This window comes from Heliangelus exortis, chromosome W (assembly GCF_036169615.1).
Source record: "Heliangelus exortis chromosome W, bHelExo1.hap1, whole genome shotgun sequence".
NCBI lineage: Eukaryota > Metazoa > Chordata > Aves > Apodiformes > Trochilidae > Heliangelus > Heliangelus exortis.
This window is the reverse complement of record NC_092453.1, coordinates 1,899,885-1,915,895: the sequence shown is the minus strand read 5'-3', so window position 1 is coordinate 1,915,895 and position 16,011 is coordinate 1,899,885. Positions and strand designations below refer to the sequence as shown.

The window sequence follows — 16,011 nt, the reverse complement described above, 5'->3', positions numbered from 1 at the left end:
TTTTGAATGTACTAACAGAAGGCCAAGTTGGTAGCTGTGGCACCAGCTGCTCTCCTATGTTTTTCAACACGGACCCCGGCTTAGCTCCAGATAGGCCAAACAAAGAATGGACAGATCAACAAAAGAATTTGTTTAATTAGGGTAAAGGTTTTCTTGGGTTTTCCTTTGTTTCCCTTTTGTTCTTCAATAGAAGATTTTGGAGGTTTGGCTAAGTAGTTAAATGACAGCAGCCAATCACTTTATTCTATAAAATGCTAGTTCCATCTTTTGATCAGTGAGAATCCTGTACACTCTCCCTAGAAGGTGTGCTGGACCATCTCCCCTCCAGCAGGGATGCCTACTTGAGGGGTCACTCCCTAAGAGGTTGAGAGCAAAGGGATACCTGGCCATATCCATTAAAGGGTAAGAAGTAACAAATCCCTATATATGAATTCTTAACTTTAAGACTTTAGGATCCTTTCAAAAACTGTAGTCACTGTATTATCATATTACCTATAGGTATTATTTTAACTATTGTGCAAGAACTAGTGTAAAACCTATTGATAAATAATTTGCAAGAAGTGCTGTACCTTAAAATGTGAATATAAGTTTAATTTCTAAGTCACCTCCAGCAATTAGTCCACATTTTCTTATCCCACTTTCTCATGTGGTCTCCATAATCACACAGAAGAGACCACAGGGCACTTTGTCCTGTATTCCATTTCTTTTGTTTTGGTCTCATAGGAGGAAGTCTCCTAATGGCTACGAAGTGGCCCCCTCCCCCTATTGGGGAAGAATGGGATCTACTCAGTCTCTCAGTCAATTCTTCTACAGCTGAGACCCAGGCCCAACAGGGACTGGAGACAGTGTCTCCATACTGTCGTGCTTTATTAACCTTGTCAGGCACACTTGGTATGACTGCATCACAGACCCGTATCATTACTGACAATGTATGGGAAAATGCTGATGGTACACTCCGCACAAACTTTTACAGCAAAGGCTTAGGGCATGGCATTTTATCAGGAACTACAATCTGACCACCATCATAAATCATATCTTGCATAGCTAATTCTCTCAAGTACTTGATAGCACTTTCAAGTGTGGTTGCTGTGCTTGAGGTGGGGGCAGTTGATGTTGCCTTTATAGGGATGCCTTTCCTTTACAGATGACAAGAATCGCCTCCATAGGCTAGTAATTCTGACCTTTTCCCCAGTATTCCTATCAAGACTTGCATCTCTGGCCAGGGATCCCAACTTCCTGGCTTCTCTCTCATCCAAATCCATGGTATCAGCCCACATCATCCCAGCATTGGAGTAACCAAGTGAGAAGTGCTTCACCTGCATGACAGCCAAAGTCCTTTTTCAGAGTACACAAGTCCCTCATAGAATAGGATTGAACAAATACTTTTGGTTCTGAGTCCTCCTCCTCAGATGACTCTGCCTGAAAAAAACCTGCTCTCTTATCTGCTTGAGAAGTTGTATCATCCGCTCCCTGATCTTGGCCTTCACTAGTAAAACCTTTGGAGATTTTGCATGGGGATAAGGGCTGGGAACTAACTTCCTCTTTTTCTTTGCTTTCCTCCTAGTCACAAGGTCGACTAGTAGTGGTGTGGATTGAGTGGGAGTGGTTATAGTAGCTGCAGCAGTAACAACAGTAGCAACAGTAGCAGCTTCCTGAATTGGAATGGCGACAGTGCCTGTTGTGGGGCATGAAGTGGCTGCAGCAGTAGCAGAAAAGCTAGCAATAGTTGCAGGCTGTGTCAGTCACAGCAGTGCCTGTGACTGGGGATGCAGAGGCTGCAGAGGCAGTGGTAATTACCTCTACGAGCAACATTTCTCACTCTCTGAGCACCAATTCTCACTCTAGAAGTGAATGTGCTCACTCTCAGAGTTGAGGTGGTTACCTTATGCCTCCCAATGCATAAAAAACATGAATAATATTCAGCAAGACATTCAGAAACAACCCTCATAACATAATGCCATCTTGATCAAAATCTGGTGGAATCAGCTCAAGAGAAAACAGAGTAATTACCAACAAAGTTTTCTATGTCTACATGAAGCATCACTGCACAATGTACCACACTGTATATCAGTATTGAAGACCATATCCCAACTAAAGCTCTTGAGCAGCGCTTACCATTGATAAACCATGAAGAAACACTAATCCGTCTGCAAAGCAACATAATGCATACCCTAAATACCACAGGTACAGCAGCATAATGGGGAAGTTCTGTTCAATTTTCAACCTTTTGAGATATTCGGAAGAAAACCTCTGATAACTCTTTCAAATGAGCCATCTGGGTATTGGAATTCAAACTAATCAGATAATTAATCTGAATTTGAATCTGGGCTCAAGCTTGGTCCACATTGGATGCCAATAAATCTGTCACAGTTTAACACTGGGTTGGCAATTACATAACAAGAGTTGCGCTTTATTAACCCCTCTCCCCCTATAGCAAAAGGGAGAGAGACTTACGGGTTGGAAATTAAACTACACAGCTTTAATGATACAGTAGTGATTAAAAGGAAAATAATTAAATATACACAAATGCATACAAATGTATACAAAAGTGACATCACATTAACCCCACCAATAACGCTCACGTCACCACCAAATTAGCAGGGCAGGCCTGGGAAAAGTTCCAGACTGGGCTCCTGGAGTCAGCGGCAAACAGGAGCTGGATGCAGGAACACACGGATTCAGGAGGGCAAGGATCAGGGTCAAAAGCAGACGAATGGACAGGATCCTCCCAGGATGCCGACCATGGATGAAGAACTTGACCCTTGAGATCTGTCAGATTTATACCAAGTATGATGCGTATGGGATGGAATACTCCATTTGGCCAATTTTGGTCACCTGTGTGCTCCGCTCCTCCCCATAGGAGAGTTGCAGGTGTGACCTTTTTACTCCTTTTCTCTTTCTGGAGCATAATAGTGTCCTAGAAGCAGACACTGAAAAACTGAAAAACATGCCATTAATTTCAGCAAATGCATCTACTTAATTGAAAAGTAGAATTACAAGAAATAAAATTAGTTCTATCCTGGCTCAAATCAGGATACATGGTGAAGTTTCCATAACCTGGAACCAATACCACCACCCAAAACACTATCCTGGGCTTTGAAAAGCATGTTTGGTGGTGGCACACCACCTCAGAAAAACTGAATCAGACAACAGGACTAATTTCCAACAAAAACTGATAGATACATGGGCCAAGGAGCTTGGAATTGACTGGGTGTACCACATTCCCTATCATTTATGAGCCTCCAGGAAAACTGAATGATGTTTTGGACTTTAAAAAAACATAGTGAGAGAGATGTGTGCTGGAACATTCAAGGACTGGGATGTAAATTTAGCAGAAGCTACTTGGCTGTCACTTGGCTGGTTAATACTAGAGGATCTTCTAACCCACCTGGCCCTGCCCAAACAGAATCCCAATGTGCTGTAGAAGGAGATAATGTCCCCATAGTACACATAAAGAACTATCTGGGAAAGTCCATTATTCCTTCCTTGGGAAAAGGCAAATCTGTTTGTGAGGTTGCTTTCACTCAAGGACCTGGGTGTACTTGGTGGGTAATGCAGGATGATGGGAAAATCCCATGTGTACCTCAAGCAGATTTAACCTTGGGAGAAAATAACCCATGATTTGATTTGTGTATTCTAGGAGATAATACAGAAGGAATAACCTGAATCAACAGACAATTAGCCTTGCAAGAAACTGGACAAGTTCAGCAGTGATCTAACCTGAGTTGCTTTGTCATTGGCACCACAACACTGCCTCTCCTGTCCTGAGTGACCACCATAAAAGGTGGACTAAATGAACTCAATGCACATTTGATGGACATTTTATGGATGTTTTACAGGAGTGGCCCATAGACTAAGGGAATGATATCTGTATAAGTCAAAGGATGAGAAGTAAGGTGGTAGTTAATGAAGATGTATTGGACAGTGTAGTACCTAAGCATGACACGAATGGTATAGAATCAGGGGTGGAGACTATACTGTATCAGGCTGGAATGGCGTTAACTTTCTTCATAGCCTGCATGATGCTGTGCTTTGTATTTGTGACTTAAACACCAGTGTTTTTTTTTTTTTTTTTTTTTTATCTTAAAAGGAAAGAGTAATTTTATCCCAAAATTTGGTCAGCAGTTCAAAAGAGGAAGTATTTTAATATAAGTCTCTCCATATTCCAGAATGTTTGAAAAGATTATGTCATGGTTTAATGCTGGGCTGGCAATTACACGAATGACAGATGGTCTCTATTAACCCCCCTCCCTTCTCCTATTGAGGAAGAATGTGAGAGAATAAGGGAGAGAGACTTAGGGGTTGGAAACTAAACTACACAGCTTTAATGATACAGTAGTGATGAAAAGGAAAATTATTAAATATATAAAAAAGCAATATCACATTTCTTCCCCTGATATATGCTCACGTCACCACTGAGGCTGCAGGGCAGATCCTGGAAAAGTTCCAGGCTGGGCTCCTGGAGTCAGTGGTGGGAACTAGAGGCAGGAACAAATGGATTAAGGACAGCATGGGCAAGGATCAAAGGCAGACAAATGGATGGAATTCTCCCAGGAGATGGGCCATGGACGAAGAGAGCTTGACCCTCGTAATCCCTCAGATTTATACCAAGTATGATGTGTATGGGATGGAATACTCCATTTGGTCAATTTTGGTCAACTGTGTGCTCTGCTCCTCCCTAAAGGACGGTCACGTGTGACCTCTTTACTCCCTTTCTCTTTCTAGAGCATAAGATGTTTTTCAGAACTAAGCAGTGGCCTCGGTTCTGCATACAATTTTCTATCTGTAACTATAAACATTGAGTGTTATCAGTTCCAGAAGCAGACACTGACTGAAAAACACGCCAATAATTTCAGCAAGTGCAGCTACTTAGAAGTGACTTAATTGAAAATTAAAATTACAGGAAAGAAAATTGGTTCTGTCCTGGTTCAAACTAGGACAGATGAGATGCAATTTAGAGGTTGAAGTCCTAAAGTACATACACAGCCTTCTACCTGTGCCCAGCAGGACCTCTTACTTTCTTGCCCAAAGTATTTTTCCAGAAGACACTTATCTCTGAAAACAGGATTCTCCAGGGATGGTTGTGGGTCAAAACCACAGATACAGATTAATGGAAATAGGACACAGTGAAGATGTAGGAAGTCGGGCACAGGATGCAAGGACCAGGGCTCAGCCAGACAAGCATTCTCACAGACCCCTGTATTAGATTTGTGTGTCAGGGCTTTGGTGGCAGGGGAGGTGCTACAGGGGTGGCTCCTGTGAGAAAAGCTACAAGGTTCCCTGACTCCAAATAAGACATGCCCCTGGCCAAGGTCAAGCCTATTAGTGACAATGGTAGTACCTATGTGATAACATATTTCAGAAGAGGAAAAAACCCAAACACTGTTGCTGGACCTGCAGCGGAGAGAGTATTGGGAAAAACACCTATGCAGGTGCCAAGGTCAGTGAAGGAGGGGAAGGAGATGTGCTGGAGCAGAGATTCCCCTACAGCTCATGGTGAGACAGCAGGCTGTCCCCCTGCAGTCCATGGAGGACCACAGTGGAGCAAATATTACCCTGCACCTTGTAGAGGACCCCACACCAGAATAGGTGGCTGTGTGTTGTTGTGGAATGTTAGAGAGGTTTGGAGAATGTTGGAGAATATTCCTGAATATTCTCGAAGAGATAGGGGGTGCGACCCCTTTACTATGCCCAACCCCATGTTTGGGAGGCCAATTAGATCGGCCCATGCTCCGGTGCTACCTGCACCAGAGATTCGCTGTGCTACAGGTAAACACACCGGGTGTCCAATAAAAAGTTATGTTGGTGGCGGGGGTGTGGTCACGGAAGCACTATATAAGTGAAAGTTGCTGCGCAATAAACCAGAAGTTCGTTTATCAACCAAAAAAAAAAAAAAAACCAAAAAAAAACCACACCAGACTTCGCCCGTTATGAATGTAGTAATTGAATGTTGCAATCCTAAATTTAACACAATTCAGCAACTATGAAGGTCCTAGGACTCCGTTATGCTATGAGCCGGTGGGACCTGGAGACGCTTATAGGGGCCCCCCGACAACATTTCGTCGGATAAGCCTCTCCTATCCCTCTTTTGGCTCTCTGCACTAGTGGATGCCAGACCTTCCTAATATTGAACAGAGCTCTGTTAAAGAGTGTGTGAGTATGAATGATTGTATGAAACAGAGACATATCATAAATGCGAAGTCGACTCTTACTTGATTAAGACAACGAAGTCTGGTTGATAACTTGTTAACCAATTTCTTTGATTCATTACTTGAGTGGTTTGAATAGCTTTTAGATTATTTTACAAGGGCATTACAACATTGAATGTATCAACCTGTTTGATTCATTAATTGAGTGGTTTGAGTAGTTTCTAGATTGTTTTAAAAGGGCATTATATTATTGAATGTATCCTTAAGTTTTGCACGTTTTGTTATTTGCACTATATTTGTTTGAAAATTAGCACTGCAAAATTTTAAACCAAACATGGGCTTGTGCAAAAAGAAAAGGGGGATATGTTGTGGAATGTTAGAGAGGTTTGGAGAATGTTGGAGAATATTCCTGAATATTCTCAAAGAGATAGGGGGTGCGACCCCTTTACTATGCCCAACCCCATGTTTGGGAGGCCAATTAGATCGGCCCATACTCTGGTGCTACCTGCACCAGGGATTCGCTGTGCTACAGGTAAACACACCGGGTGTCCAATAAAAAGTTATGTTGGTGGCGGGGGTGTGGTCACGGAAGCACTATATAAGTGAAAGTTGCTGCGCAATAAACCAGAAGTTCGTTTATCAACCATATTGGTTGCACGCATTTTCTTTGCCGCTCCCGCAGTGTGTGAAGAAGGCTGTGACTGCATGGGAAGCCCACACTGGAGTAGTCTGTTCCTGAAGGACTGTACCCGGTAGAAAGTACCCCTGCTAGAGCAGTATGGGAAGAACTGCAGCCCATAGGAAGGACACATAGGAGAAATTGGGAGTAAAGTTGATCCTGGGAAGAAGGGAAGGATGGGGGGATGGTGTTTTAATATTTGGGTTTATTTCTCATTATTCTACTCTGATGTGGTTGGCAATAAATTAAATTGTACTCCTGTACTACCTTCCACCTGATGTCCTGGATCAGTTGCCAAGTCCAGGTTGATCTTGGAAGTGGTGCCTGTGTGTAGTGAAATGAGGCAATCAGGTGTTGCTAATTACAAGGTGGGAGGCGTGAGCTTGTGTTAAGCCCACCTGTGCCCAATTAGGGCTTACCCCAGCTGCGCATGAGCAGGATTGGGTGACCAATAAAAGGTGAGCAGCCAGAGGAGGTGGTGGTTAGCTGAGTTTGGAGCAGAAGCCCCAAACAAGGCTAGCCAAGTCTAAAGGCAGCAAGACCAGAGCACTGTTTGTGCACCTTGGCAAGAACACCTGTTTGACTTTGAAGTGCCGTGCCCCAAGAAAGGTTTGTCTGCTACACCTGTGATTTCTTGATAGGGCATCAATTACTGTAACTACTGTGGTTTGTTTTTCTGGGAAACCTGTTCCAGTGCTCAGTCACCTTCACATGTTGAGATGGAATCTCCTACATTTCACTTTGGCTCATTGGCTCTTGACCTGTCACTGGACACTCTTTAGAAGAGCCTGCTTTCCTCTTCTTTGTTCCCTCCCATCAGGTATTTATACTCATTAATGAGAATGCTCAAGCCTTCTCTTCACCAAGCTACAAGTCACAGCTCTCTCAGTTTGACCAGTACCACCCTGATCCTGACCCCTGGTAATATGGTTAGCATAACTAATGCAATCTTATAAAGTAAATGGCCATTCTCTGTGACTAAGCTGGTCACATATTGATCCTCTTTTCTCTCCTCATCAGGCCCTGAAGGACCCGCACACCATACTTCTCCCCTTCCTTATTGGCCTCCAGGTTTCTGGGCAGACTTCTTACCGGACATGAAGGTCCCAGGCACCTGGCTAATTAGGTACTCTGATCATAAGATTCTATGCTATGCTGGTCATAAATTTCTGCTAAAAAAATAAAGCTTTAATTTTAACTATAATTTAGTATCATCATCATTCTACCAAGGATCCCCAAAAGAACCTTTCTGTCCCCATAGAGCCAGGTGACAGCCTTTCCTCATAGGAGAGATGCTCCAGATCTTTAATCATCTTCATGGACCTTTTCTGGACTCTCTCCAGTATGTCCATGTCTCTCTTGTACTGGGGGGCCTAAAACTGGAATAAAGGGTAAGGATCACCTCTCTCAGCTTTCTGGAAGCATACTAATGCAGCTGCCTTTGTCACAAGGGCACATTGCTAGCTTGTGTTCAGCTTGGTGTCCACCAGGACACCCTCCCCCTTTTCTGCAAATCTGCTTTCCAAATGGTCAGGCCCTATCATGTACTTGTGCATGGAGTCCTCCCTAGGTGCAGGACTTAACATTTCCCCTTGTTGAACTTCATGAAGTTTCTTTCAATCCATTTCTCCAGCCTGTCAAGGTCCCTTTGGGTGGCAGCACAACCTTCTGGAGTATCAGCCATTTCTCCCAGTTTTGCATCATCTGCAAACTTGCTGAGTGTGAAGTCCTTCCTGCTGTCCAGGGATGTTGGCAACTTGGTACCAAAAATATATATTGGGGATTTTGCCTTCTATAATCAGGGAAAAGGGAAGAAGGGTTCATTGATAGGGCTTTAAATTAGGTTTGATGGGGGAAGGGGTTAATAATCTCATGCTTGCCTGTGACAAACAGTGGGGCAGCACACCAAGGGCAGAGGGAAGGAGTGCTAGTAAGGGCTCTCAACTTGTTGCCCAGAGGCAGGCTAGGGATGATAGATCAGGACACCCCAAGGGAATCAAGGCGGATTTGCACAAGAGGATGACACAGCCAGTCCAGCTGAAGTGCCTCTACGCGAATGCATGCAGCTTGGGCAATAAACAGGATGAATTAAGCGCCACGGTGCTGCTGGAAAACCATGACATAGTGGCTATTACTGAAACTTGGTGGGATGATTCCCATTACTGGAATGTAGGGATAGATGGATATAAGCTTGTAGTGACCAGCTGGAATTGAGGGAGCTCCACCTGGGAAATAATGATGAGCTGGTTGAGAGCATATGGGTTAAGATTAAAGGGATGGTAGGGGAAGGGGATTTCATAGTAGGGGTCTGCTACAGGCCGCCTAACCAGAAGAACCAAGCAGATGTGGCCCTCCATAGGCAGATAGATGAGGCTTTGTGTTCACAGGCCCTGGTCCTCGTGGGTGATTTCAACCCCCCTGACATCTGCTGGAAGGACAACACAGCAAGACATCAGCAATCCAGGATGTTCCTGGAATGCATAGATGATAACTTCCTCCTCCAAATGGTAGAGGAACCAACAAGAAAATGTGCTATGCTGGAACTTTTTCTCACCAACAGGGAAGGGATGGTGACCAATGTGAGGCTCAGGGACAACCTTCCCTTCAGTGATCACAAAGCACTTGAATTTAAGATCCTCAGGGCATCTAAGAAGATGTATTCCAAGCTTACAACCCTGGACTTTAGGCATGCAGACTTTGATTGCTTCAGGGATCTGCTGGCCAAAGTACCATGGGACAAAGCCCTAGAGGGAAGGGGAGACCAGGAGAGATGGTTAGTATTCAAGGATCACCTTCTCCATGTCCAGGAGAAAAGTATAGTGACAAAGAGGAGGGCAGGAAAGAATGCTAGGAGACCTGCCTGGATGAACAAGGAGCTCCTGGACACACTGTCACACAAAAAACAAACTCTACAAGGAATGGAAGAAAGGACATCTAGAATGGAGGGCATATAAGGAAGCTGTCTGAGCAGCAAGAGACCTAGTTAGAAAAGCCAAAGCTCAGTTAGAACTAAATCTAGCCAGGGAGATCAAGGGGAATAGCAAACATTTCTATAGGTATATTAACAGCAAAAAGAAGACTAGGGAAGGTGTGGGCCCCCTCAGAAAACAAACAGGTGAGCTAGTGACAAGTGATATAGAGAAGGCTGAGGTTCTCAATGACTTCTTTACCTCAGTCTTCACTGGCAAGGGCGCCAGCCACACTCCTGAAGTCACAGATGACAATGGCAAGGGTTAGAAGGAAAAACTGCCAATTGTAAGTGAAGATCAGGTTTGTGACCATCTAAAGAACCTGAAAGTGTACAAGTCCATGGGACCTGATGGGATACATCCATGGGTACTGAGGGAACTGGCAGATGTTGCTAAACTGCTATTATATTTCAGAAGTCATGGCAGTCTGGTGAAGTCCCTGCATACTGGAAAATGGGAAACATAACCCCCATTTTCAAAAAGGGAAAAAGGATGAACCAGAGAATTACAAGCGAGTCAGTCTCACCTCTGTGCCTGGTAAGATCATGGAGCAGATCCTCCTGGAGGCACTGCTGAAGCAGAAAAATAATGAAGAGGTGATTTGGTATAATCAACATGGCTTCACCAAGGATAAATCATGCCTGAGAAATCCGATAGCCTTCTATGAAAAGGTCACATCACTAGACAAGGGAAGAGCAAATGACTTCATTTATCTAGACCCGAGCAAAGGCTTCAACACAGTCCCACATGACATCCTGGTCTCCAAGCTAGTAAAACATAGGTTCGATTGATGGACAACTCTGTGGATTAAGAAATGGCTTGATGGCTGTCAATGGGTCCGTGTCCAAGTGGAAGATAGTGTCAAGTTGAGTCCCTCAAGGATCAGTATTGGGACCAGTCTTGTTTAACATCTTTGTCAGCGACATGGACAGTGACACTGAGTGCACCCTCAGCAAGTTTGCCAACGACACTAAGCTGTGTAGTGTGGCTGACACACTTGAGGGAAGGGATGCCATCCAGAGGGACCTTGACAGGCTGGAGAGGAGGGCCCATGCCAACCTCATGAAGTTCAACAAGACCAAGTGCAAGGTCCTGCATCTGGGTCGAGGCAATCCCAAGCACCGATATAGGCTGGGCAGTGACTGGCTTGAGAGCAGCCCTGAGGAGAAGGACTTGGGAGTGCTGGTGGATGACAAGTTCAACATGAGACATCAGTGTACACTTTCAGCCCAGAAAGCTAACCGGATCCTTGGCTACATCAAGAGAAGCATGGCCAGCAGGTTGAGGGAAGAGATTCTCCCCCTCTACTCTGCTTTCATGAGACACCACCTGGAGTACTGCATCCATTTCTGGAGCTCCTATTACAGGAAAGACATGGACATGCTGGAGCATGTCCAGAGAAGGGCCACGAGGATGATCAGAGGGCTGGAGCACCTCTCCTATGAAGACAGACTGAGAGAGTTGGGGTTATTCAGTCTGGAGAAGAGAAGGCTCTAAGGAGACCTTATTGTGGCCTTCCAGTATCTTAAAGGGGCCTATGAGAAAGCTGGTGAGGGACTCTTTAGGATCTCAGGCAGTGGCAGGAGTAGGGGGAAATGGCTTAAAACTTGCATTAGGTAGATTCAGATTTGATGTTAGGAAAAAGTTCTTCACCATGAGGGTGGTGAGACACTGGAACAGATTGCCCAGGGAGGAGGTAGAAGCCCCATCCCTGGAAATTTTTAAGGCCAGGCTGGATGAAGCTCTGAGCAACCTGATCTAGTGGGAGGTATCCCTGCCTATGGTAGGGGGTTGGACCTAGATGATTTTCAAGGTCTCTTCTAACCCTGACAATTCTGTGATTCTATAAGGTTAAGGAAAGTATCACAATTTCAATATTCAAAGTCAGGCTTGCTAATTTACCTTTAATGACATAAAATTATTAAGTGTTCTTGCATTAGTATGAAGAACTCGTGTCTTAAGGAAATTCACAGGACTGCGGTATTATTCTCTTCACTGATCATCACCTCTAGGTTTGGATAAATTCTACTTTATTTTTAATTTAGTGAGTAAAATGAAAATCAAATTTTATTTAAGTATATTAATTCAAAGCAGACAAATGTGTCAGATAAACACTGAGAAACACTTCTACTGTTCCCTGCTGCTGAACTACTGTTGTTCTGGAAAATACTACTGAGAACTACTGTGTTCTGGAAATACAGTTTAATCATTATGCTTTATCTCAGTCAAATACCATCTTATTGACATTTATGTTTGGGAAAAAAAAAAAAAAAAGATTTGACTTAGCAAGCAAACATTTCATAGGGGAAAGTATTACACCGTAGTACATAGCTCAACTTAAAAAAAAAAAAAGCTAACTCCTTTGTCATTAAAATACTGAAGAAACTGCTTCTTCACAGTCTGAAGTCTACCTTTTGCTCATGAGAATAAAATTTACAGTCATGAGTTGCACATAAAGGATTTATTTTAAATGTTTTAAGGATAGAGTTACATCATAATTATAAAAATTACTTACAGAATTAAGTGACAGATTTAAAGTGTTCATACTTCTAAATGAGGAGAAATAAAATAAAAACAATGAAACATAACTCTAAAGATGAAGTCATTACCTAATTTTAAAATGTGAACACAAAGACTTTTGAACACATACCAAGAACCATCCAAATTGTACTAATGATGTAAAATACAAAAAGCACAGCATTTTCAAGGAACCAGAAACTGCTTTTACCATATTTCTTCTTCCCCAATGCAACTGTAATCTATTCTATCGGAATGTAAAGCCTACATTTAAAAATTAATTTAAAGAAGGCTTAATTAATTTAAAGAAGGCTTATACCAATTGCAATAAATAGGATTTTTCCCAAAGTACTTTAGTCTTTATGTAGTCCAACTTAGTTTAAGGTTTGGCACTGAAAAGAAAAATAGTGTTTTACTGATTGATTGTGATTTTATTTTATTTTTGAACAGAATACATGGTCCCTTCAAATCCTGTATGACACATACAACTGGAAAATTACCTTCCATTGGCACTAAGATCACCTCACCAGTGCATTTAATCTACTAACAACCATTCAAACAGCACAATAAGCAAATTCACAAAAAAATGAACTAAAAATAAAAACAGAACAAAACCCAAACCTAAACATTATAACATGCAACTTTAGTTTGTTACATTGAACATTCTACCATGCATTCTAAGCATGCAAAAAAGGATGGTCTGCATTTAAGGGTTTTTTTCCCTTTTAAAAAGTTTTACATGGCAGCCTGACATCATGCACACACACAATATACAACAATACTACAGCAGGTAAATGAGAGAGGCCAGTAACTTTTATACAAAGATCCATGGCTTGTGCCATCACAAGCCGTATGATAAATTTGGAAAGTAATGTTGAACCCCTAGAACAAGGGATCAACATGTAGTTTCTAGGGTAATGCAAGCACTGTATGCAGATCTGAAACATTAGCCTAAACAAAGCCCAAAGCAGATGGCAAGGAGTGGAATTAGTCTCAAAAAGGTGGTTTAAGCTGTTAATAAAACCAACTACAATCCACAAAACACCCCCCCCAAATCTTAAGAAAAAAGATGAGAAAAAACCCACCCCATGCAACAGACAATGGGGACATCTAAAAAAATCATAGCATTTGACAGTGTATAGATTATATTCTAATTAGCAAAATACGTGGTGTATTAGAGTGGCTTGCATAAAACTCACAAATGCAAGACTAATACTAAAATTGTTCCAGTAGACCTAAACCTCAATTATTTCAAAACAAACCTTGTATGTAAAGCCCAAAATTCATTGTACTAAGTTATTAATGAATTTTGTGTGCAATCAATACACTCATTCTTGTACCACAAATATCAGCTTGGGCTCATGGAGCCAGGCTCGGCTTTGAAATTTATGTGTAGGACTCTTAAGAGTCAATAGAAAGCACATAACAGATCTGCAGCATGAAAGCACTGTGTTGCAAATCTGCTCACTTTGTTCAAAACACAATGAAAATGTACTGACTTAATGCTTAAAAGACTGGTTTGAGGAGCTGTGAACTGAAAGACAATAGCATGCCTTTGTTTGCCCATGATGAAATACAGGACATAATGCAATATTGTAGCAAGGAACAAAGAATTAAGATACTATATTTATACAGTATTACCATTTAACAGCATAATGAGGCACTAGCCTTAAGGCAAAAAAATGAAATCAGGTAAAAAAAAGGACGGAAAAGGGCTTAAACCACTGAGTCTTTGATATCAAGAATACCCACAATAGAGGTCAGATCTCTGAACTCTGATTACCAGTACCTCTCCTGCATCCTTCCACTAACAGCATAAGGTTGGATATCTATGTATTACTTCTTCCTATCAATAGTGTTGACTGTATTCATTCTTCACATACTGTATTTCTGTGAAGCAGTACTTGGAATCTTGTAGAGAGCTCTGCTTTAACAATTTTGTTGCTGTGCTGTTCCTTGTTACAATTTTGATACTTTAAAAAGTTGCTACACTTAAAAAAACAACAAATACCCTAACAATGATTTACAACTGTCTTGCAAGATTAAAACTGTGAAAGGATTCCACTGTTGTGGGCTGCTATTTACATCCACAATCTCATGTAGATGACTGAACCACTGAGACTGTCTATAGCTCCCATTAGATAGTACACCACTGGCATGCACAACTCTAGTGTTCACAGAAAGAAATTCATGTTAACAGCATACCTCAAAGCAAGGATACCAGAAAAGGCAACAACAGGTTTAAACTGTAGATTTGTCTGGACACTCCTTATGTGGAAAAGCCAGAAAAAGAATACATTGAGAGGATGCCTTCTTGAACCAAAATGGTTAAAAACAATAGCAAAAAACTCAAATCAAAGGAATGCATCAGACTGAGCAGAAGGCAACAAATACTTCTCTAAAGGAGGTCTTTAGTGTAAAAGGACTCCCCCACCCCCATAAGATTGTATTTACTATGTAAAAGATTAACTATTATGTTTCTAAATACACACGCAAACATCTGGGTTGCTAGGTTCTGATGTTCAGTAGGAGACAGCTGATTGCCAATGTGTAATCTTAAGTCTTAAGTAGCATATATACTATTAAACTTGTGGCACCAAGCACTTGGGTTCTGCTAAGAAATGTGTATAACAAAAGAGTACAACATTTAGGATTAAAGGCAGATTTGTTGTATGTATTTTACTGATTCCTACAACTTGCAAACACAGGGCCTTAACCTGCATTTTCTAATTAACTGTTTATACAGATTAAATATATTTTTTATAGTTTAAAGCCTTTTCACTGAAAGGTGCATAAGTCAAACACTGCCCTGTGACTAGTAAAAATGCACAAGTATTTCCATGTATTGCAAGTTCTTAAAAAGCTTAATTTGAAATAAAGTGTAAAAACACAGTAGATTGATGTTACTTGGGTTAGGCACTCCTTACTGCTGCACAAACTGTTTAAAATTTTTAAAGAGTAACCTCTGTCCCAACCAAAAAACAAAGACTGCCAATAGCCAAGAAATTAAATTTAATGTTACAAAAGAAAACATCGAAAATAGCAAACTACACTTGCATGTGGCAGTTGAACAAGTGAGAGCAAGGTTGAAGAAAAAATTAAAGTCTATGAAAACAATAGATTACAATACTAGATTGACTTCGCACACATGTAGCTGTTCTTTGCTTTTAACTCCTTCCCACCCAAATGTATCAACTTCCTTCAAGAAAAGTTCTCTTATGCAAAACATGTCACATTCACATAAATTTGTATTAATCAGAACAAAACAGTTTTGCTGTCAGAGATTGTGGGTTAGCAGGGACATTTAAGCTTTCATTTACCTGAAAAACAGTCAAGTCTTGGTGTCTACAAATTTTACATTTAATAGTTCCACAAATTTGGCATAAGTTCATGATGATGTCTAGGATGTCTTCACCAAATCATAGACATAAATATGGAAATCATCATCAAACTTGATGAAATAGACAGATGGTTTGGCTTCAACTTGATGAATGACCATGCCAGTCCGTTTTGAGCCATCTTCTTTGGCATATTCCACTTGCTTGCCTACCAGGCTGTCCACAACTTCACCTGGTTCCCGTTCTGCAGGAGGTGAATCATCTGTAATATGAAAATAAAATGTACTTTGGTAGATATTTATGGATTTTTTCCAATATACAAAACTTCAGAGCCTTCTTTAAAAGTCAAGAAATAATCA

General features: G+C 41.6%; 1 protein-coding gene across 1 annotated transcript in view; it reads right to left on the bottom strand.

The window, feature by feature from the left end:
- Window positions 1–12,248: 12,248 nt before the first annotated feature.
- LOC139789202 (spindlin-Z-like) overlaps window positions 12,249–16,011 on the bottom strand; it is a 44,118-nt gene continuing 40,355 nt past the window's right edge. Inside the window, exon 5 of the mRNA XM_071729716.1 lies at window positions 12,249–15,914. Coding sequence (XP_071585817.1) covers window positions 15,715–15,914 — 200 coding nt within the window. The 3' untranslated portion in view covers window positions 12,249–15,714. The remainder of the gene's footprint in view (window positions 15,915–16,011) is intronic.